A 19,238-nucleotide genomic window follows, 5' to 3' on the forward strand; every position below is an offset into this window, starting at 1 on the left:
TCTCTCTCTTTCATCCTGTCTATATCTGTCTCTCTTTCTCTCTCTCTCTCCTACCCTCTCTCTCACCCTCTCTTTCTCTCTCTCTCTGTCTGTCTCTCTCATTCTCTTCCCCCCCCACCAACCTCTTACGCGCGCTCTCTCTCTCTCTCTCTCTCTGAGTAGACTTTACCCTCCAGTGACTGGGAGAGGCTGGTGTTGGCACACAGGGAAGGCCAAAGCACCAACATTCCCCAAAGAGATGGCCTCAGGAACAGGCGACACCAGGTCAGAGAGGGACGGAGAGATGGAATGGTGTGGGGGGAATGGGGGAGAGAATGAGGGGTCAGAGAGAGGGGATAGAGAATATCAGGTATACAGAGAGAGAGAAAAAACGATAGAGAGAGAGAGTGAGAGACAGGAAAAGAGAGAGAGTATGGAACAGAGAGGGACAGAGAGAGAGAGAGATTGAGGGCTCAAAGCAACATTGCAACTGAGAGAGACAGAGAGAGAGAGATGCATAGAGACAGAGAGAGAGGAGTGACAGATAGACACAGATACAGAGAGCGGGAGAGACATGGAGGGGGACAGGGGTAGACAAACAGATACACAGACAGACAGACAGCCTCTCCCAGTCACTGGAGGGTAAAGTCTACTCAGAGAGAGAGAAAAGGGTTGGGGAGAAGACATAGAGACAGGGAGAGAGTGAGACTGACAGAGAGACAGTGAGAGAGAGAGAGAGAGAGACAATGAGAGAGAGAGAGAGAAGGAGACAGTGAGTGAGAGACAGTGAGTGGGAGACAGAGAGAGGGAGAGGGAGACAGAGAGAGGGTGAGAGGGAGAGTGAGACAGTGAGTGAGAGACAGAGAGAGGGAAAGGGAGACAGAGAGAGTGAGACAGTGAGTGGGAGACAGAGAGAGGGAGAGGGAGACAGTGAGTGAGAGACAGAGGGAGGGAAAGGGAGTCAGTGAGTGGGAGACAGAGAGAGGGAGAGGGAGACAGTGAGTGAGAGACAGAGAGAGAGAGGGAGACAGTGAGTGAGAGACAGGGAGAGGGAGATAGTGAGAGACGGACAGGGAGACAGTGAGTGGGAGACAGAGAGAGAGAGAGAGAGAGACAGTGAATGGGAGACAGAGAGAGGGAGAGGGAGACAGTGAGTGAGTGACAGAGAGAGGGAGCGGGAGACAGTGACTGGCAGACAGAGAGAGGGAGAGGGAGACAGTGAATGGGAGACAGAGAGAGGGAGAGGGAGACAGTGAGTGAGTGACAGAGAGAGGGAGAGGGAGACTGAGTGAGAGACAGAGAGAGAGGGAGAGGGAGACTGAGTGAGAGACAGAGGGAGAGGGAGACAGTGAGTGAGAGACAGAGAGAGGGAGAGGGAGTCAGTGAGTGAGGGAGAGGGAGATAGTGAGAGACTGAGAGGGAGACAGTGGGTGAAAGACTGAGAGGGAGACAGTGGGAGACAGAGAGAGGGAGACAGAGAGAGGGAGAGTGAGACAGTGAGTGAGTGACAGAGAGGGGGAAAGGGAGTCAGTGAGTGAGAGACAGAGGGAGACAGTGAGTGAGAGACAGAGGAAGGGAAAGGGAGTCAGTGAATGAGAGACAGAGAGAGGGAGAGGGAGACAGTGAGTGAGAGACAGAGAGAGGGAGAGAGAGACAGTGAGTGAGTGACAGAGAGATGGAGAAGGAGAGGGAGACAGTGAGTGGGAGACAGAGAGAGGGAGAGGAAGACAGTGAGTGGGAAACAGAGATAGGGAGAGGAAGACAGTGAGTGGGAAACAGAGATAGGGAGAGGGAGACAGTGAGAGGGAGAGGGAGAATGAGTGGGAGACAGAGAGAGGGAGAGGGAGAATGAGTGAGAGAGAGAGGGAGACAGTGAGTGAGAGAGAGGGAGAGGGAGACAGTGAGTGAGAGACAGAGGGAGACAGTGGGTGAGAGAGAGGGAGACCGAGAGGGAGACCGAGAGGGAGAGGGAGACAGTGAGAGAGAGAGAGGGAGGCAGTGAGTGAGAGAGAGAGGGAGACAGTGAGTGAGAGAGGGAGGCAGTGAGTGAGAGAGAGAGGGAGAGGGAGACAGTGAGTGGGAGAGGGAGACAGTGAGTGGGAGAGGGAGACAGTGAGTGAGAGAGAGAGAGGGAGACAGTGAGTGGGAGAGGGAGACAGTGAGTGAGAGAGAGAGAGGGAGACAGTGAGTGGGAGGGAGAGGGAGAGGGAGACAGTGAGTGGGAGAGGGAGGGAGACAGTGAGTGGGAGAGGGAGGGAGACAGTGAGTGGGAGGGAGAGGGAGACTGAGTGGAAGAGGGAGAGGGAGACAGTGAGTGGGAGAGGGAGACAGTGAGGAGAGAGAGAGGGAGACAGTGAGTGAGAGAGAGAGAGGGAGACAGTGAGTGGGAGAGGGAGACAGTGAGGAGAGAGAGAGGGAGACAGTGAGTGGGAGAGGGAGACAGTGAGAGAGAGAGGGAGACAGTGAGGAGAGAGAGAGGGAGACAGTGAGTGGGAGAGGGAGGGAGACAGTGAGTGGGAGGGAGAGGGAGACTGAGTGGGAGAGGGAGAGGGAGACAGTGAGTGGGAGAGGGAGACAGTGAGGAGAGAGAGAGGGAGACAGTGAGTGGGAGAGGGAGACAGTGAGAGAGAGAGGGAGACAGTGAGTGGGAGGGGGAGACAGTGAGTGGGAGGGAGTGGGAGGGGGAGACAGTGAGTGGGAGGGAGAGGGAGACAGTGAGTGGGAGAGGGAGGGAGACAGTGAGTGGGAGAGGGAGACTGAGTGGGAGAGGGAGACAGTGAGAGAGAGAGGGAGACTGAGAGAGAGAGGGAGACAGTGAGTGAGTGGGAGAGGGAGACAGTGAGTGAGAGAGAGAGGGAGACAGTGAGTGGGAGGGGGAGACAGTGGGAGGGAGAGGGAGAGGGAGACAGTGAGTGGGAGGGAGAGGGAGAGGGAGACAGTGAGTGGGAGGGAGAGGGAGACAATGAGTGGGAGAGTGAGACAGTGAGTGGGAGGGAGAGGGAGAGGGAGACAGTGAGTGGGAGGGGGAGACAGTGAGTGGGAGGGAGAGGGAGAGGGAGACAGTGAGTGGGAGAGGGAGACAGTGAGTGGGAGAGGGAGGGAGACAGTGAGTGGGAGGGAGAGGGAGAGGGAGACAGTGAGTGGGAGAGGGAGACAGTGAGTGGGAGGGAGAGGGAGACAGTGAGTGGGAGAGGGAGGGAGACAGTGAGTGGGAGGGAGAGGGAGACAGTGAGTGGGAGAGGGAGAGGGAGACAGTGAGTGGGAGAGGGAGACAGTGAGGAGAGAGAGAGGGAGACAGTGAGTGGGAGAGGGAGACAGTGAGTGGGAGGGAGAGGGAGACAGTGAGTGGGAGGGGGAGACAGTGAGTGGGAGGGAGAGGGAGAGGGAGACAGTGAGTGGGAGAGGGAGACAGTGAGTGGGAGGGAGAGGGAGAGGGAGACAGTGAGTGGGAGAGGGAGACAGTGAGTGGGAGGGAGAGGGAGACAGTGAGTGGGAGGGAGAGGGAGACAGTGAGTGGGAGAGGGAGACAGTGAGGAGAGAGAGAGGGAGACAGTGAGAGAGAGAGGGAGAGGGAGACAGTGAGGAGAGAGAGAGGGAGACAGTGAGTGGGAGAGGGAGACAGTGAGGAGAGAGAGAGGGAGACAGTGAGAGAGAGGGGGAGACAGTGAGTGGGAGGGAGAGGGAGACAGTGAGAGGGAGAGGGAGACAGTGAGAGAGAGAGGGAGACAGTGAGTGGGAGGGGGAGACAGTGAGTGGGCGGGAGTGGGAGAGGGAGACAGTGAGTGGGAGGGAGTGGGAGAGGGAGACAGTGAGTGGGAGAGGGAGAGGGAGACAGTGAGTGGGAGAGGGAGACAGTGAGTGGGAGGGAGAGGGAGAGGGAGACAGTGAGTGGGAGGGGGAGACAGTGAGTGGGAGGGAGAGGGAGAGGGAGACAGTGAGTGGGAGAGGGAGACAGTGAGTGGGAGGGAGAGGGAGAGGGAGACAGTGAGTGGGAGGGAGAGGGAGACAGTGAGTGGGAGGGAGAGAGGGAGACAGTGAGAGAGAGAGGGAGACAGTGAGTGGGAGGGGGAGACAGTGAGTGGGAGGGAGTGGGAGAGGGAGACAGTGAGTGGGAGGGAGAGGGAGAGGGAGACAGTGAGTGGGAGAGGGAGACAGTGAGTGGGAGGGAGAGGGAGACAGTGAGTGGGAGGGAGAGGGAGACAGTGAGTGGGAGAGGGAGACAGTGAGTGGGAGAGGGAGACAGTGAGTGAGAGAGAGAGGGAGACAGTGAGTGGGAGGGGGAGACAGTGAGTGGGAGGGAGAGGGAGACAGTGAGTGGGAGGGAGAGGGAGACAGTGAGTGGGAGAGGGAGACAGTGAGTGAGAGAGAGAGGGAGACAGTGAGTGGGAGGGAGAGGGAGAGGGAGACAGTGAGTGGGAGAGGGAGACAGTGAGTGGGAGGGAGAGGGAGAGGGAGACAGTGAGTGGGAGAGGGAGACAGTGAGTGAGAGAGAGAGGGAGACAGTGAGTGGGAGAGGGAGGCAGTGAGTGGGAGAGGGAGGCAGTGAGTGAGAGAGAGAGGGAGACAGTGAGTGGGAGAGGGAGACAGTGAGTGGGAGGGAGAGGGAGAGGGAGGGAGACAGTGAGTGGGAGGGAGAGGGAGAGGGAGACAGTGAGTGTGAGAGAGAGGGAGACAGTGAGTGGGAGAGGGAGACTGAGAGAGAGAGGGAGACAGTGAGTGGGAGAGGGAGACTGAGTGAGAGAGAGAGGGAGACAGTGAGTGAGAGAGGGAGACAGTGAGTGAGAGAGAGAGGGAGACAGTGAGTGGGAGAGGGAGACAGTGAGTGGGAGGGAGAGGGAGACAGTGAGTGGGAGGGAGAGGAAGACAGTGAGTGGGAGAGGGAGACAGTGAGTGGGAGAGGGAGACAGTGAGTGGGAGGGAGAGGGAGACAGTGAGTGGGAGAGGGAGAGGGAGACAGTGAGTGGGAGAGGGAGACAGTGAGGAGAGAGAGAGGGAGACAGTGAGTGGGAGAGGGAGACAGTGAGTGAGAGAGAGAGGGAGACAGTGAGTGGGAGGGGGAGACAGTGAGTGGGAGGGAGAGGGAGACAGTGAGTGGGAGAGGGAGACAGTGAGTGAGAGAGAGAGGGAGACAGTGAGTGGGAGGGAGAGGGAGACAGTGAGTGGGAGAGGGAGACAGTGAGTGGGAGGGAGAGGGAGAGGGAGACAGTGAGTGGGAGAGGGAGACAGTGAGTGAGAGAGAGAGGGAGACAGTGAGTGGGAGAGGGAGGCAGTGAGTGGGAGAGGGAGACAGTGAGTGAGAGAGAGAGGGAGACAGTGAGTGGGAGAGGGAGACAGTGAGTGGGAGGGAGAGGGAGACAGTGAGTGGGAGGGAGAGGGAGACAGTGAGTGGGAGAGGGAGGCAGTGAGTGGGAGGGAGAGGGAGACAGTGAGTGGGAGGGAGAGGGAGACAGTGAGTGGGAGAGGGAGAGGGAGACAGTGAGTGGGAGAGGGAGACAGTGAGGAGAGAGAGAGGGAGACAGTGAGTGGGAGAGGGAGACAGTGAGTGAGAGAGAGAGGGAGACAGTGAGTGGGAGGGGGAGACAGTGAGTGGGAGGGAGAGGGAGACAGTGAGTGGGAGAGGGAGACAGTGAGTGAGAGAGAGAGGGAGACAGTGAGTGGGAGGGAGAGGGAGAGGGAGACAGTGAGTGGGAGAGGGAGACAGTGAGTGGGAGGGAGAGGGAGAGGGAGACAGTGAGTGGGAGAGGGAGACAGTGAGTGAGAGAGAGAGGGAGACAGTGAGTGGGAGGGAGAGGGAGAGGGAGACAGTGAGTGGGAGGGAGAGGGAGAGGGAGACAGTGAGTGGGAGAGGGAGACAGTGAGTGAGAGAGAGAGGGAGACAGTGAGTGGGAGAGGGAGGCAGTGAGTGGGAGAGGGAGGCAGTGAGTGAGAGAGAGAGGGAGACAGTGAGTGGGAGAGGGAGACAGTGAGTGGGAGGGAGAGGGAGAGGGAGGGAGACAGTGAGTGGGAGGGAGAGGGAGAGGGAGACTGAGTGTGAGAGAGAGGGAGACAGTGAGTGGGAGAGGGAGACTGAGAGAGAGAGGGAGACAGTGAGTGGGAGAGGGAGACTGAGTGAGAGAGAGAGGGAGACAGTGAGTGAGAGAGGGAGACAGTGAGTGAGAGAGAGAGGGAGACAGTGAGTGGGAGAGGGAGACAGTGAGTGGGAGGGAGAGGGAGAGGGAGACAGTGAGTGGGAGAGTGTGGGGCCAGGATGGAATGAGCTCTCCGCGCTTGATGCAGGAAGTGTCACTGTTTTGGAGCGGTCGTTCCGCTCTAGATAGGAGCACTGCGTATTCGAGCTGACCCAGCATCAGGCATAGGGCCTTTCCTTTCCCTCACCCGCTTCGAGAGGAGGGTGAGGGAAGAACAGCATAAACCTGGAGCCCAGGAGGTCAGAACATGTGTACAGTATCTCTGACAGATTGCGAGGCAGGCAGAGAGAGCACAGGGAGGGGGGTAGGGGGTGTGTGTGTGAGAGACTGGGGGAGAGAGAGAGAACAGTGTGAAGCCTGGAGCCCAGGAGGTCAAATATGTGTACAGTATCTCTGACAGACTGCGAGGCAGGCAGAGAGAGCACAGGGACGGAGGTAGGGGGTGTGTGTGTGAGAGAAAGAGACTGGGGGGGAGAGAGAGGGGGGGAGAGAGAGAGAGAGAGAGAGAGAGAGACTGGGTGGGGGAGGGAGAGAGAGAGAGAGACGGGGTGGGGGAGAGAGAGAGAGAGAGAGAGACTGGGTGGGTAGGGGAGGGAGAGAGAGAGAGAGACTGGGGGAGAGAGGGGGAGAGACTGTGGCAGAGAGAGAGAGAGGGAGAGAGAGAGAGACTGGGGGAGGGGGAGAGAGAGACTTGGGGGGTAGAGAGAAAGAGACACTGGGGGGGAGAGAGAGGGGGAGATAGAGACTGGGGGAAGGGGAGAGAGAGGCTGTAGGGGGGAGAGAGAGAGGGAGAGAGAGACTGGGGGAGAGAGAGGGAGAGAGACTGGGGGGAGAGAGAGACTTGGGGGGGGAGAGAGAGAGACTGAGGAGAGAAAGGGGGAGAAAGAGAGACTTGGAGAGAGAGAGAGAGACTGGGGGGAGAAAGAGAGAGAGAGAGAGACTGGGGGAGAGAGAAGGGGAGAGAGACTGGGGAGGAGAGAGAGAGAAACTGGGGGAGGGGAGAGAGAGAGAGACTGGGGGAGAGAGAGGGGGAGAGAGACTGGGGGAGAGAAAGAGAGACTGGAGGGGAGAGAGAGGGAGAGACTGAGTTGGGAAAAAGAGAGAAAGAGAGAGAGAGAGACTGGGTGGGGGGGAGAGAGAGAGAGAGAGACTGGGTGGGGGAGGGAGTGAGAGAGAGAGAGAGACCGGGTGGGGGGGAAGGAGAGAGAAGTGAGAGAGAGACTGGGTTGGGGGAAGAGAGAGAGAGAGACTGGGTAGGGGAGAGAGAGAGAGAGAGAGAGAGACTTGGGTGGGGTGAGAGAGAGAGAGAGAGAGAGACTGAGGGGGAGAAAGAGATACTTGGGGGAAGTGAGAGAGTGAGAGAGACAGGCTGGGTGGGGAGAGAGAGAGAGACTGGGGGGGGAAGTGAGAGAGAGAAACTGAGGAGAGAGAGAGAGAGAGACTGGGGGGGAGAAAGAAAGAGACTGGGGGGAGAGAGAGAGAGAGAGACTGAGGAGAGAGCGAGAGAGAGCGAGACTGGGGGGAGGGAGAAAGATTGAGGAGAAAGAGACTGGGAGAAGGAGAGAGAGACTGGGGAGAGACTGGGGGTAGAGAGAGTGAGAGAGACTAACAGTGCCCGCTCCCTCAGCGCTCACCCGCCAACAATGCCCACTCCCTCAGCGCTGACCACTGACAGTGCCCACTCCCTTAGCTCTGACATTTCAGTCCAAAGATGTGCGGGTCAGGTGAATTGGCCATGCTAAATTGCCCGTAGTGTTAGGTAAGGGATAAGTGTAGGGGTATGGGTGGGTTGCGCTTCGGCGGGTTGGTGTGGACTTGTTGGGCCGAAGGGCCTGTTTCCATACTGTAAGTAATCTAATCTAATCTAATCACTGACAGTGCCCGCTCCCTCAGCACTGACCCTCCAACAGTGCCCGCTCCCTCAGTGCTGACCCTCCAACAGTGCCCACTCCCTCAGCGCTGACCCTCCCACAGTGCCCGCTCCCTCAGCGTTGACCCTGATCTTTTGCAATGTATTCCTGGAGCTCTCAGGGACAATATGTTCCCGTACAGAGTGTCCCTTTCGTCTCTAATTGAAAAAGATGGGTGTTGTTTTCACTTGACTGATCTAATTTTATCTCCTGTCGTTAAATCTCTCCTTATCCCCATCTTGAAGTACTCCACCCCTACAGCCCAGTGTGTGGGTGTAGGTACACAATGCTGTTAGGGAGGGAGTTCCAGGATTTTGTCCCTGGGTAGGTCAGCTGAGCCAGGATGTGGGGGGGTCTTGGAGGAGAATTTGCAAGGGGCTGGTATTCCTCTGCACCGGCTGCCCCTGGTAGGGGGTAAGGGGTGGCAGATTCAAATGGTGCTGTCATTGCATCTTGTAGACGGTACACAGTGCGGCCAGTAGATGCTGGAGGTCAAGAGGGAGTGGGTACGGAAGGTGGGGGCCAGCGCGGGATGGAAGGGGAGGGGTGCTCGCAGTGTCCCGGACGATATGGAGCGTCTCGAGGGTTGCTGGAGCTACGCCCATTCAGGGCAAATGGGGGGTGGGTATTCCCTCACCCTCCTCACTCCTGTCTTGTTGATGGTAGGACAGGCTTTGTGAGGGGGGGGGGGGGGGGGGGGGGGGGGGGGGGGTGGGGAGTCAGGGGAGAGAGTTACTTGCTGCTCTTGTAGCCACAGGATTGATATGGGGCTGGGTCCCAGTTCAGTTTCTGCTCAATTGGAACCCTCAGGATGTTGATAGTGGGGGGGAGGGGGGGATTCAGTGATGGTAACGCCATTGAACGTCAAGGGGGCGATGGTTAGATTCTCTCTCAGTGGGAACCCCCAGGATGTTGATAGTGGGGGTGAGGGGGATTCAGTGATGGTAACACCATTGAACGTCAAGGGGGCGATGGTTAGATTCTCTCTCAGTGGGAACCCCCAGGATGTTGATAGTGGGGGTGAGGGGGATTCAGTGATGGTAACACCATTGAACGTCAAGGGGGCGATGGTTGGATTCATTCTCAATGGGAACCCCCAGGATGTTGATAGTGGGGGGGAGGGGGGATTCAGTTACGGTAACACCACTAAATGTCAAGGGGGCGATGGTTAGATTCTCTCTCTCATTGGAGGTGGTCATTGCTTGACAGCTATACGGCATGAGTGATATTTGTCAGTTACCAGCTCACACTCAGGTGATCGATGTGTGAGGGGCCTGACTCTGGAAGAGGGCAGGTAGCTGAATGGTTCTGGGGGTGGTCTGGCAGGCGTGAAGCTACAAATGACAACCACAGACTGCCTTGATCCCACTGGGAGAGGGGGGGAAGGATCACTGCAGGGCCCAATGGGCACCATTGATTCTTTGTGTAACACCCATCATCCCTTCACCAACTTACCACTGGGTACCATTCCCTCATGGATTATGGTTATAGATGACTCCAGACTCTTGGGAAATTGGCTCCAAACTACCACCTTCTTATTGGTCAGATGAAGGGAGGGGTGGTGCCAGGAAAAGGGGACTTTGCCACACCCAATGTGCGCTGATGTTGCTGAACACAGAGACCTTGGAGTGCAGGTTCATAGCTCCTTGAAAGTAGAGTCGCAGGTCGATAGGATAGTGAAGGAGGTGTTTGGTATGCTTTCCTTTATTGGTCAGAGTATTGAGTACAGGAGTTGGGAGGTCATGTTGCGGCTGTACAGGACATTGGTTAGGGGCCACTGTTGGAATATTGCGTGCAATTCTGGTCTCCTTCCTATCAGAAAGATGTTGGGAAACTTGAAAGGGTTCAGAAAAGATTTACAAGGATGTTGCCAGGGTTGGAGGGTTTGAGCTACAGGGAGAGGCTGAACAGGCTGGGGCTGTTTTCCCTGGAGTGTCGGAGGCTGAGGGGTGACCTTATAGAGGTTTATAACATCATGAGGGGGACATGGATAGGGTAAATAGACAAGGTCTTTTCCCCCTGGGGTGGGGGAGACTGAGGGGGTGACCTTATAGAGGTTTATAACATCATGAGGGGGGCATGGATAGGGTAAATAGACAAGGTCTTTTCCCCCTGGGGTGGGGGAGACTGAGGGAGTGGCCTTATAGAGGTTTATAACATCATGAGGGGGACATGGATAGGGTAAATAGACAAAGTCTTTTCCCTGGGGTGGGGGAGTCCAGAACTAGAGGGGCATAGGTTTCGGGTGAGAGGGGAAAGACATAAAAGGGATCAAAGGGGCGATGTTTTTCACACAGAGGGTGATACGTATGTGGACCGAGGATGTGGTGGATTGAATGAAGGACAAAGACATTTACAGCCCAGGAACAGGCCCATTGACCCTCCAAGCCTGAGATGATTCGAATCCACTGTCTAAACCTGCTCCCCACCTCCTGCATCTGTCCAGACACCCCGTCAATAAATCTACCATACCTGCCTCTACCCCCTCTGCTGAGAAAGCGTTTCAGGCCCCCTACCACTCTCTGTGTAAACTCTATCCCCCTTAACCTTTTCACCTCTCACCTTGCACGTGTGATCTCTTGCTATTGAATCCCTTCACCCTCCGACAAAGCTGGTCTCTATCCCCCTTTGCTTACCTCCCATCTGCCCTCAATTTCCTTTTTTTTCCCCAGTGAAAACAAACCTAACCCCACTCAACCTCTCTTCGTAGCTCGCGCACCTTGCAACATCCTCTGCCCCCTCTCCAAAGTGTCCGCAACCTTTTGGTAATGGGGCAACCAGAACTGGACACCTAAATGTGGCCGAACCAACGTCTTGTTCCAGTTTTGATAAGACTTGCCAGCTGTTATACTCAATACCCCATCTGATGAAAGCCTTCTTGACCACTCTATCCCTCTGTGCAGCCACCTATAGGGTACAACGGACCTCAACTCCCAGATCTCTCTGCTCATCAACTTTTCCCAAAGCTCTTCCATTTATATTATCGTTCGCTCTAGAATTAGACTCCCCAAAATGCATTACTTGTGCGCCCAACTCTCCAGTCTATCTATGTCCCCCTGTATTCTCTGCCAGTCCCTGATGCGTTCTGCCACTCTGCCAATCTTTATGTCATCTGCAAACTTACCAATCAGACCAACCTCTCCCAGATCACTGATGTATATTACAAACAACAGCAACCCCAGCACTGACCCCCCGTGGAACACCACTGGTCACCTATCTCCATTTTGAGAAACGTCCTATTCTCTGTCTCCTGATACTCAACCAGTTCTTTACCCACCCAGCTAGAACACCCTGCACACCATGGGACTTTACTTTCCCCATTAGTCTACCATGGGGAGCCTTATCAAAAGCTTTACTCAAGTCCCTGTGTTTGACATCAACAGTCCTTCCTCCTCTATCAACTTGATCACTTCCTCAAAGACCTCTACTAAGTTGGGAAGGCACGATCTGCCCCCGCACAAAACCGTGTTGCCTATCACTGATCAGCCCATTCTTTTACAGGTATAACTGGATTTTATCCCTCAGTACCTTCTCCAGCAACTTTCCCACCACTGAAGTGAGGCTCACTGATCTGTAGTTAGCTGAAATATCCCTACTACCCTTCTTGTAGAGGGGGAACAGCATAAGCTATCCTCCAGTCCTCCAGCATCTCACCTGTGTTTAAGGATGCCACAAAGATATCGGTCAGGGCCCCAGCTATTTCCCCTCTCGCCTCCCTCAGCAACCTGGGATAGATCCCATCTGGTCCTAGAGATTTGACCACCTTAATATCCTTTAGCCTACCCAACACATCTACTCTCCTGATGTTCACGTGATCAGGAGTAAACAAACTTCCATCTCTAATCTCAACATTCATCATGTCCCTCTCCTCAGTGAACAAAATAATCATTGAGAATCTCACCGGTTTTCTCAGGAGCAAGTCAACCTCCCTTCCTTATCCTTTAGTGGACCAACCCTTTCTCTAGTTACCCTCTTGTATTTGAATAAAAGGCCTTGGGATTCTCCTTAATTTTGCGCGCTAAAGTTATTTCAGGACCACTCTCACCTTTGTCTATGACTATTCTAGAATTGTGATCACTATTCCCAAAGAAATCCCCCACCGCAACTTCTACCAATTGGCTTGGCTTGTTCCCCAACACCAGGTCCAATATGGCCCCTTCCCCTCGTCAGACTACTGGCATCCTGCTCTAGAAAGCTTTCCGGGACGCTCCTTACAAATTCTGCCCCATCCAGACCTCTGACACTGAGTGTGTCCCAGTCAGTGTTGGGGAAATTAAAATCTCCCCATCACCACCACTCTGTTGCCTCTCCGTCTTTTCAATAATCTGTTGTCTTATGTGTCCTCCTACCTCACGCTCACCAATGTAACTGTACCCTTCTTATTTCTCAGCTCTAACCGTAATGCCTCGTTGCTGATGACACTAAGCTGGGGGGCAGGGTGAAATGCGAGGAGGATGTTAAGAGATTACAGGGTGGCCTGGACAGGTTAGATGAGTGGTCAGATGCATGGCAGATGCAGTTTAATGTGGATAAATGTGTGGTTATCCACTTTGGTGGCAAGAACAGGAAGGCAGATTACTACCTAAATTGATTCCATTTAGTACAGTACAGAGAGATCTGGGTGTTCTTGTACACCAGTCAATGAAGGTAAGCATGCAGGTACAGCAGGTAGTGAAGAAGGCTAATAGCATGCTGGCCTTCATAACAAGAGGGATTGAGTATAGAAGCAAAGAGGTCTTTCTGCAGCTGTACAGGGCCCTGGTGAGACCACACCTGGAGTACTGAGTTCTGGTCTCCAAACTTGAGGAAAGACATTCTGGCTATTGAGGGAGTGCAGCGTAGGATCACGAGGTCGATTTCTGGAATGGCAGGACTACCTTACGCTGAAAGACTGGAGCAACTGGGCTTGTATACCCTTTGAGTTTAGAAGACTGAGAGGGGATCTGATTGAGACGTATAAGATTATTAAATGATTGGACACTCTGGAGGCAAGAAACATGTTTCCGCTGATGGGTGAGTGCTGAACCAGAGGACACAGCTTAAAAATACGGGGTAGACCATTTAGGACAGAGATGGGGAGAAACTTCTTCACCCAGAGAGTGGTGGCTGTGTAGAATGCTCTGCCCCAGAGGGCAGTGGAGGCCCAGTCTCTGGATTCATTTAAGAAAGAGTTGGATAGAGCTCTCAAGGATAGTGGAATCAAGGGTTATGGGGATAAGGCAGGAACAGGATACTGATTAAGGATGATCAGCCATGATCATAATGAATAGTGGTGTTGGCTCGAAGGGCAGAATGGCCTACCTATTGTCTATTGTCAAGTTCTCCTTTAGCACAGAGGTCATCCCTGACTAGTAATGCAACTCCATTCCCCCCCCGCCATCTTTTACTTCCCTCCCTGTCCTATCTGAAGCATCTATATCCTGGAACATTTAGTTGTCAATCATGCCCTTCCTTTAGCGACCGCAATAACAACAAATTCCCAGGCACCAATAGGTTAGTCTACCCTTACCCACCATACTCCTTGCGTTGAAGCATATGCCTTCTAAGACCTTCAGATCTTTTGCTTTCATCTCCTCTCTGCCTGGCCTTCCCCCCCAGTGATGTTACCTTCGGTGATTCTTACAGTCTTCAGTTTCCCCCTCACTGTCCGGTCACCTTTTCTTCTTATTCCCAGCACGCACCCCACCTTTGCCACATTATATGAGTTGAACTGAATTGTCACGTGTACCGGGGCACAGTGAAAAGTTTTGTATTGCGGAGCAGGCCAGATACAGAGTGGCGTAGCGTAGATATGTAAGTAATAGGTAAACAGCGGCAAAACCAAAATCACGGGGACAGGCGAATGTTAAGAGTTTGTGAGTCCATTCAGTACGCTAACAACAGGAGGGTAGAAACTGGCCAGTGCCTGTGTTCAGGCTCTCCCTGACGGGAGAGGTTCGGGAAGAACGCGGGATGGAGCTTTGAGAACGCTGGCGGCCTTTCCCTGACAGCGGGGGGCCTGGGAGACAGAGGGGAGGTCGGCCTTTGGGATTGTGCGAGTTCCCCGCTCTCTCTGTGACCGTCTCCGATCTTGAACGGTGCAGTTGCCACACCAGTTAGTGGGACGTCCAGACAGAATGGCACACCGATCAAAAGGGTACAGTCGTGGCATTTAAAAGGGCATCTGGATGGGGGGGGGGCACGAATAGGAAGGGATACTTATGCAAACAGGAGCGGATTGGGTTGAGGATATCTGGGTCAGCATGGAGGAGTTGGACCGAAGGGTCTGTGATCGATGACTCTGTGATCTACCCCCTTTCCTCTCCCTGTAGGATGGACGCCAGCGAGTACCTGTCCCGTATTGGCTACAGGGGGGCGACGGAGCCATCGCTGGACAACCTTAAGGCTATTCATCGGCAGCACCTCTTGGCAGTACCCTTCGGCAGCCTGGCCATCCACTGCGGGGAGCGCATTGAGCTGGCTCTGCCCGCCGTGTACCAGAAGGTGGTCGTCCAGAGGAGGGGGGGCTTCTGCTACGAGCTGAATGGCCTCTTCTCCTGGCTTCTGCAAGCCCTGGGCTACCAGGTCCAGCTGGTCTCCGGCCGGGTCCGCAACGCTATCACCCAGCAGCCGGGCCCGCCCAAAGACCACCTCCTCCTGCTGGTGGCAACGGCGGGCGAGGGCGGGCACCGCCGATGGCTCTGCGACGTGGGATTCGGGAATGCCTTTCGCTGGCCCCTGCCCCTGGAGGACGGCCACCTGGAGCGCCAGGAGAACGGGCTCTTCCACCTCCAGCTGGCAGGGGGCGAGGGGGACTGGCGACTGCGGCGCTACCCGCTCTCTTGCCAAGGGCCGACGGACGAACCCAGCGCCACCCTCTATCTATTCAGCACAGAGCCCCGGGCCTGGTGTGACTTCGGGGCCATGTGCCGTTACCACCAGATTTCCACCAGCTCCATCTTTGTTTGCAAGTCCTTCTGTAGCCTCCACCTGCCCGGTGGGCTGGTCACCTACATGGGGCATCGCCTCATCGAGACGGAGTTCAATGCCGACGGAGACCGCAAGGCCACGAGGGAGCTGACAGATGAGGAGATACCACAGGTCCTGAAGGAGCGGTTTGGAATTGTCCTCACAAACAGGCTTATACCCAAGGACGAGGACATACTCCCCCCAGAGGAAGGGCCCTGAGCCAGAATTTAGGTGGGGGGGAAACGGGGGGGGAGGGAGATGGCTGTTACGGCACCCTCTCCTCCCAGACCCAGCCCTTTCCATCACCCGCGGACAGCGAATTCGAATAAAAGTGCGTGGGCGGCGGTTGCTGAATGAAAGTTGTTGTTGTAGCGCACACGCCAATGCTGGCTTCGTCATCGATTAAACCCAACTGGAATCGAACCAACAGTCCGGGATTTATATCGGAAAAACCACACACCTGGGAGGGAGTTACAGTCGGGAATCTAATGGAGGGATTCGGGGTGGTTTATATACAGAATAACAGATACCCGGGAGGGAGTTACAGACTGGAATCTAATGGAGGAGTTCGGGGTGGTTTATATACAGAATAACAGATACCTGGGAGGGAGTTACAGACTGGAATCTAATCAAGGGGTTCAGGGTGGTTTATATACAGAATAACAGATACCCAGGAGGGAGTTACAGAATGGAATCTAATCGAGGGGTTCAGGGTGGTTTATATACAGAATAACAGATACCTGGGAGGGAGTTACAGACTGGAATCTAATCGAGGGGTTCAGGGTGGTTTATATACAGTATAACAGATGCTCGGGAGGGAGTTACAGACTGGAATCTAATCGAGGGGTTCGGGGTGGTTTATATACAGAATAACAGATACCCTGAGAGGGAGTTACAGACTGGAATCTAATTGAAGGGTTCGGGGGGTTTATATACAGAATAACAGATCCCTGGGAGGGAGTTACTGACTGGAATCTAATCGAGGGGTTTGGGGTGGTTTATATACAGAATAAGAGATACCCCGGGAGGGCGTTACAGACTGGAATCTAATCGAGGGGTTCAGGGTGGTTTATATACAGAATAACAGATACCTGGAAGGGAGTTACAGACTGGAATCTAATCGAGGGGTTCAGGGAGGTTTATATACAGACTAACAGATACCCCGGGAGGGAGTTACAGACTGGAATCTAATAGATGGGTTCAGGGTGGTTTATATACAGAATAACAGATACCCGGGGAGGGAGTTACAGACTGGAATCTAATCGAGGAGTTCTGGTGGTTTATATACAGTATAACAGATACCCGGGAGGGAGTTACAGTCTGGAATCTAATCGAGGGGTTCGGTGTGGTTTATATACAGAATAACAGATACCTGGGAGGGAGTTACAGTCTGGAATCTAATCGAGGAGTTCAGAGTGGTTTATATACAGAATAACAGCCCCCGGGAGGGATTTACAGACTGGAATCTAATCGAGAATTTGGGGTGGTTTATGCACAGAATAACAGATACCCGAGAGGGAGTTACAGACTGGAATCTAATCAAGGTGCTCAGGGTGGTTTATATACAGAATAACAGCTCCCGGGAGGGAGTTACAGACTGGAATCTAATCAAGGGGTTCAGGGTGGTTTATATACAGAATAACACATACCCGGGAGGGAGTTACAGACTGGAATCTAATCGAGGGGTTCGGGGTGGTTTATATACAGAATAACAGATACCCCGAGAGGGAGTTACAGACTGGAATCTAATTGAAGGGTTCAGGGGGGTTTATATACAGAATAACAGATACCCGGGAGGGAGTTACAGACTGGAATCTAATCGAGAATTTTGGGGTGGTTTATGCACAGAATAACAGATACCCGGGCGGGAGTTACAGACTGGAATCTAATCGAGGGGTTCATGGTGGTTTATATACAGAATAACAGATACCCGAGAGGGAGTTACAGACTGGAATCTAATCAAGGGGTTCAGGGTGGTTTATATACAGAATAACACATACCCGGGAGGGAGTTACAGACTGGAATCTAATCGAGGGGTTCGGGGTGGTTTATATACAGAATAACAGATACCCGGGAGGGAGTTACAGTCTGGAATCTAATCGAGGGGTTCGGGGTGGTTTATATACAGAATAACAGATACCCGAGAGGGAGTTACAGACTGGAATCTAATCAAGGGGTTCAGGGTGGTTTATATACAGAATAACACATACCCGGGAGGGAGTTACAGACTGGAATCTAATCGAGAATTTTGGGGTGGTTTATGCACAGAATAACAGATACCTGGGAGGGAGTTACAGTCTGGAATCTAATCGAGGGGTTCGGGGTGGTTTATATACAGAATAACAGATACCCGAGAGGGAGTTACAGACTGGAATCTAATCAAGGTGCTCAGGGTGATTTATATACAGAATAACAGCTCCCGGGAGGGAGTTACAGACTGGAATCTAATCAAGGGGTTCAGGGTGGTTTATATACAGAATAACACATACCCGGGAGGGAGTTACAGACTGGAATCTAATCGAGGGGTTCGGGGTGGTTTATATACAGAATAACAGATACCCCGAGAGGGAGTTACAGACTGGAATCTAATTGAAGGGTTCAGGGTGGTTTATATACAGAATAACAGATACCTGGGAGGGAGTTACAGACTGGAATCTAATTGAGGGGTTCGGGGTGGTTTATATACAGAATAACAGATACCTGGGAGGGAGTTACAGTCGGGAATCTAATCGAGGGGTTCGGGGTGGTTTATATACAGTATAACAGATACCCGGGAGGGAGTTACAGTCGGGAATCTAATCGTGGGGTTCGGTGTGGTTTATATACAGAATAACAGATACCCGGGCGGGAGTTACAGATTGGAATCTAATTGAGGGGTTCATGGTGGTTTATATACAGAATAACAGATACCCGGGAGGGAGTTACAGACTGGAATCTAATCGAGGCGTTTGGGGTGGTTTATATACAGAATAACAGATACCCGGGGAGGGAGTTACAGTCGGGAATCTAATCGAGGGGTTCTGGGGGTTTATATACAGTATAACAGATACCCAGGCGGGAGTTACAGACTGGAATCTAATTGAGGGGTTCGGGGTGGTTTATATACAGAGTAACAGCTCCCCGGGAGGGATTTACAGACTGGAATCTAATCGAGGATTTTGGGGTGGTTTATGCACAGAATAACAGATACCTGGGAGGGAGTTACAATCTGGAATCTAATCGAGGGGTTCGGGGTGGTTTATATACAGAATAACAGATACCCGGGGAGGGAGTTACAGACTGGTATCTAATCGAGGGGTTCAGGGTGGTTTATATACAGAATAACACATACCCGGGAGGGAGTTACAGACTCAAATCTAATCAAGGGGTTCAGGGTGGTTTATGTACAGAATAACAGATACCCGGGAGGGAGTTACAGACTGGAATCTAATCGAGGGGTTCAGGGTGGTTTATATACAGAACAACAGATACCCGGGATGGAGTTACAGACTGGAATCTAACCGAGGGGTTCAGGGTGGTTTATATGCAGAATAACAGATGCCCAGGAGGGAGTTACAGACTGGAATCTAATCGAGGGGTTCAGTGTGGTTTATATACAGAATAACAACTCCCCGGGAGGGAGTTACAGACTGGAATCTGTGAGAGACAGTGTGAGAGAGTCAGAGGGACTAAATGAGCAAGAAAAGAGAAAGGTCAAGGCAACAACAGGTAGCCTGAGAGAGAGAGATGGGGTGACTGTGAGACCCACCTGAGGAGCACTGTGGTAACGCTCATGCTCGGAGGGGTGGAATCTCCTCACTGGGACATCTAGCAGAGAGGAGCATGTAACAGGGGCCCATGGAACTCAGAGCTCGAATCTGAACACAAACAATGGCGTATTGAGTCCGGAGACCAAAGCACACCATGGTTCCAGTGATCAGGGTCAACGGCGTCCCCTCCCCTCGCCCTTTCTAAAGGGCAGCGATGGCCGATTCGGGAGGCGCTATTTGTTGAGTCCCGGTGGGGCTCGAAGTCTTGCCGCTGCACGTGGACAGAATGGGCTTTGAAACTCAGCCAAGCATTCCTGAAGAAGCCACCTGCCACAGTTTCTCAGCGGTGGGACAGAAAGAATGTCGGAAGATTGGTTTGGCGGGGGGTGCGGTGGGGATGGTGCAGCGTGTTGGACCTCCAGAACAAGATTTCAGGGTACAGTCAGTCATCCTGTGGCTATAAA

General features: G+C 53.5%; 1 protein-coding gene across 2 annotated transcripts; it reads left to right on the plus strand.

Moving 5' to 3' along the window:
- The first annotated feature begins 6,223 nt into the window (after positions 1 to 6,223).
- Positions 6,224 to 15,448, plus strand: LOC132808889 (arylamine N-acetyltransferase, pineal gland isozyme NAT-3-like). 2 transcript variants are annotated; one of them, XM_060822304.1, is made up of 2 exons: positions 6,224 to 6,406; positions 14,389 to 15,448. In XM_060822304.1, exon 2 carries the CDS (start codon positions 14,390 to 14,392, stop codon positions 15,242 to 15,244), a length of 855 nt encoding a protein of 284 aa, XP_060678287.1. In that variant the 5' UTR covers positions 6,224 to 6,406; position 14,389; the 3' UTR covers positions 15,245 to 15,448. The 2 variants fall into 2 exon arrangements, with proteins under 2 accessions (XP_060678287.1, XP_060678288.1); XM_060822305.1 differs by lacking the exon at positions 6,224 to 6,406 and adding an exon at positions 6,530 to 6,538.
- Positions 15,449 to 19,238: the final 3,790 nt, after the last annotated feature.

Source organism: Hemiscyllium ocellatum, assembly GCF_020745735.1.
Source record: "Hemiscyllium ocellatum isolate sHemOce1 chromosome 41 unlocalized genomic scaffold, sHemOce1.pat.X.cur. SUPER_41_unloc_9, whole genome shotgun sequence".
In the NCBI taxonomy this organism is placed as follows: Eukaryota; Metazoa; Chordata; class Chondrichthyes; order Orectolobiformes; family Hemiscylliidae; genus Hemiscyllium; species Hemiscyllium ocellatum.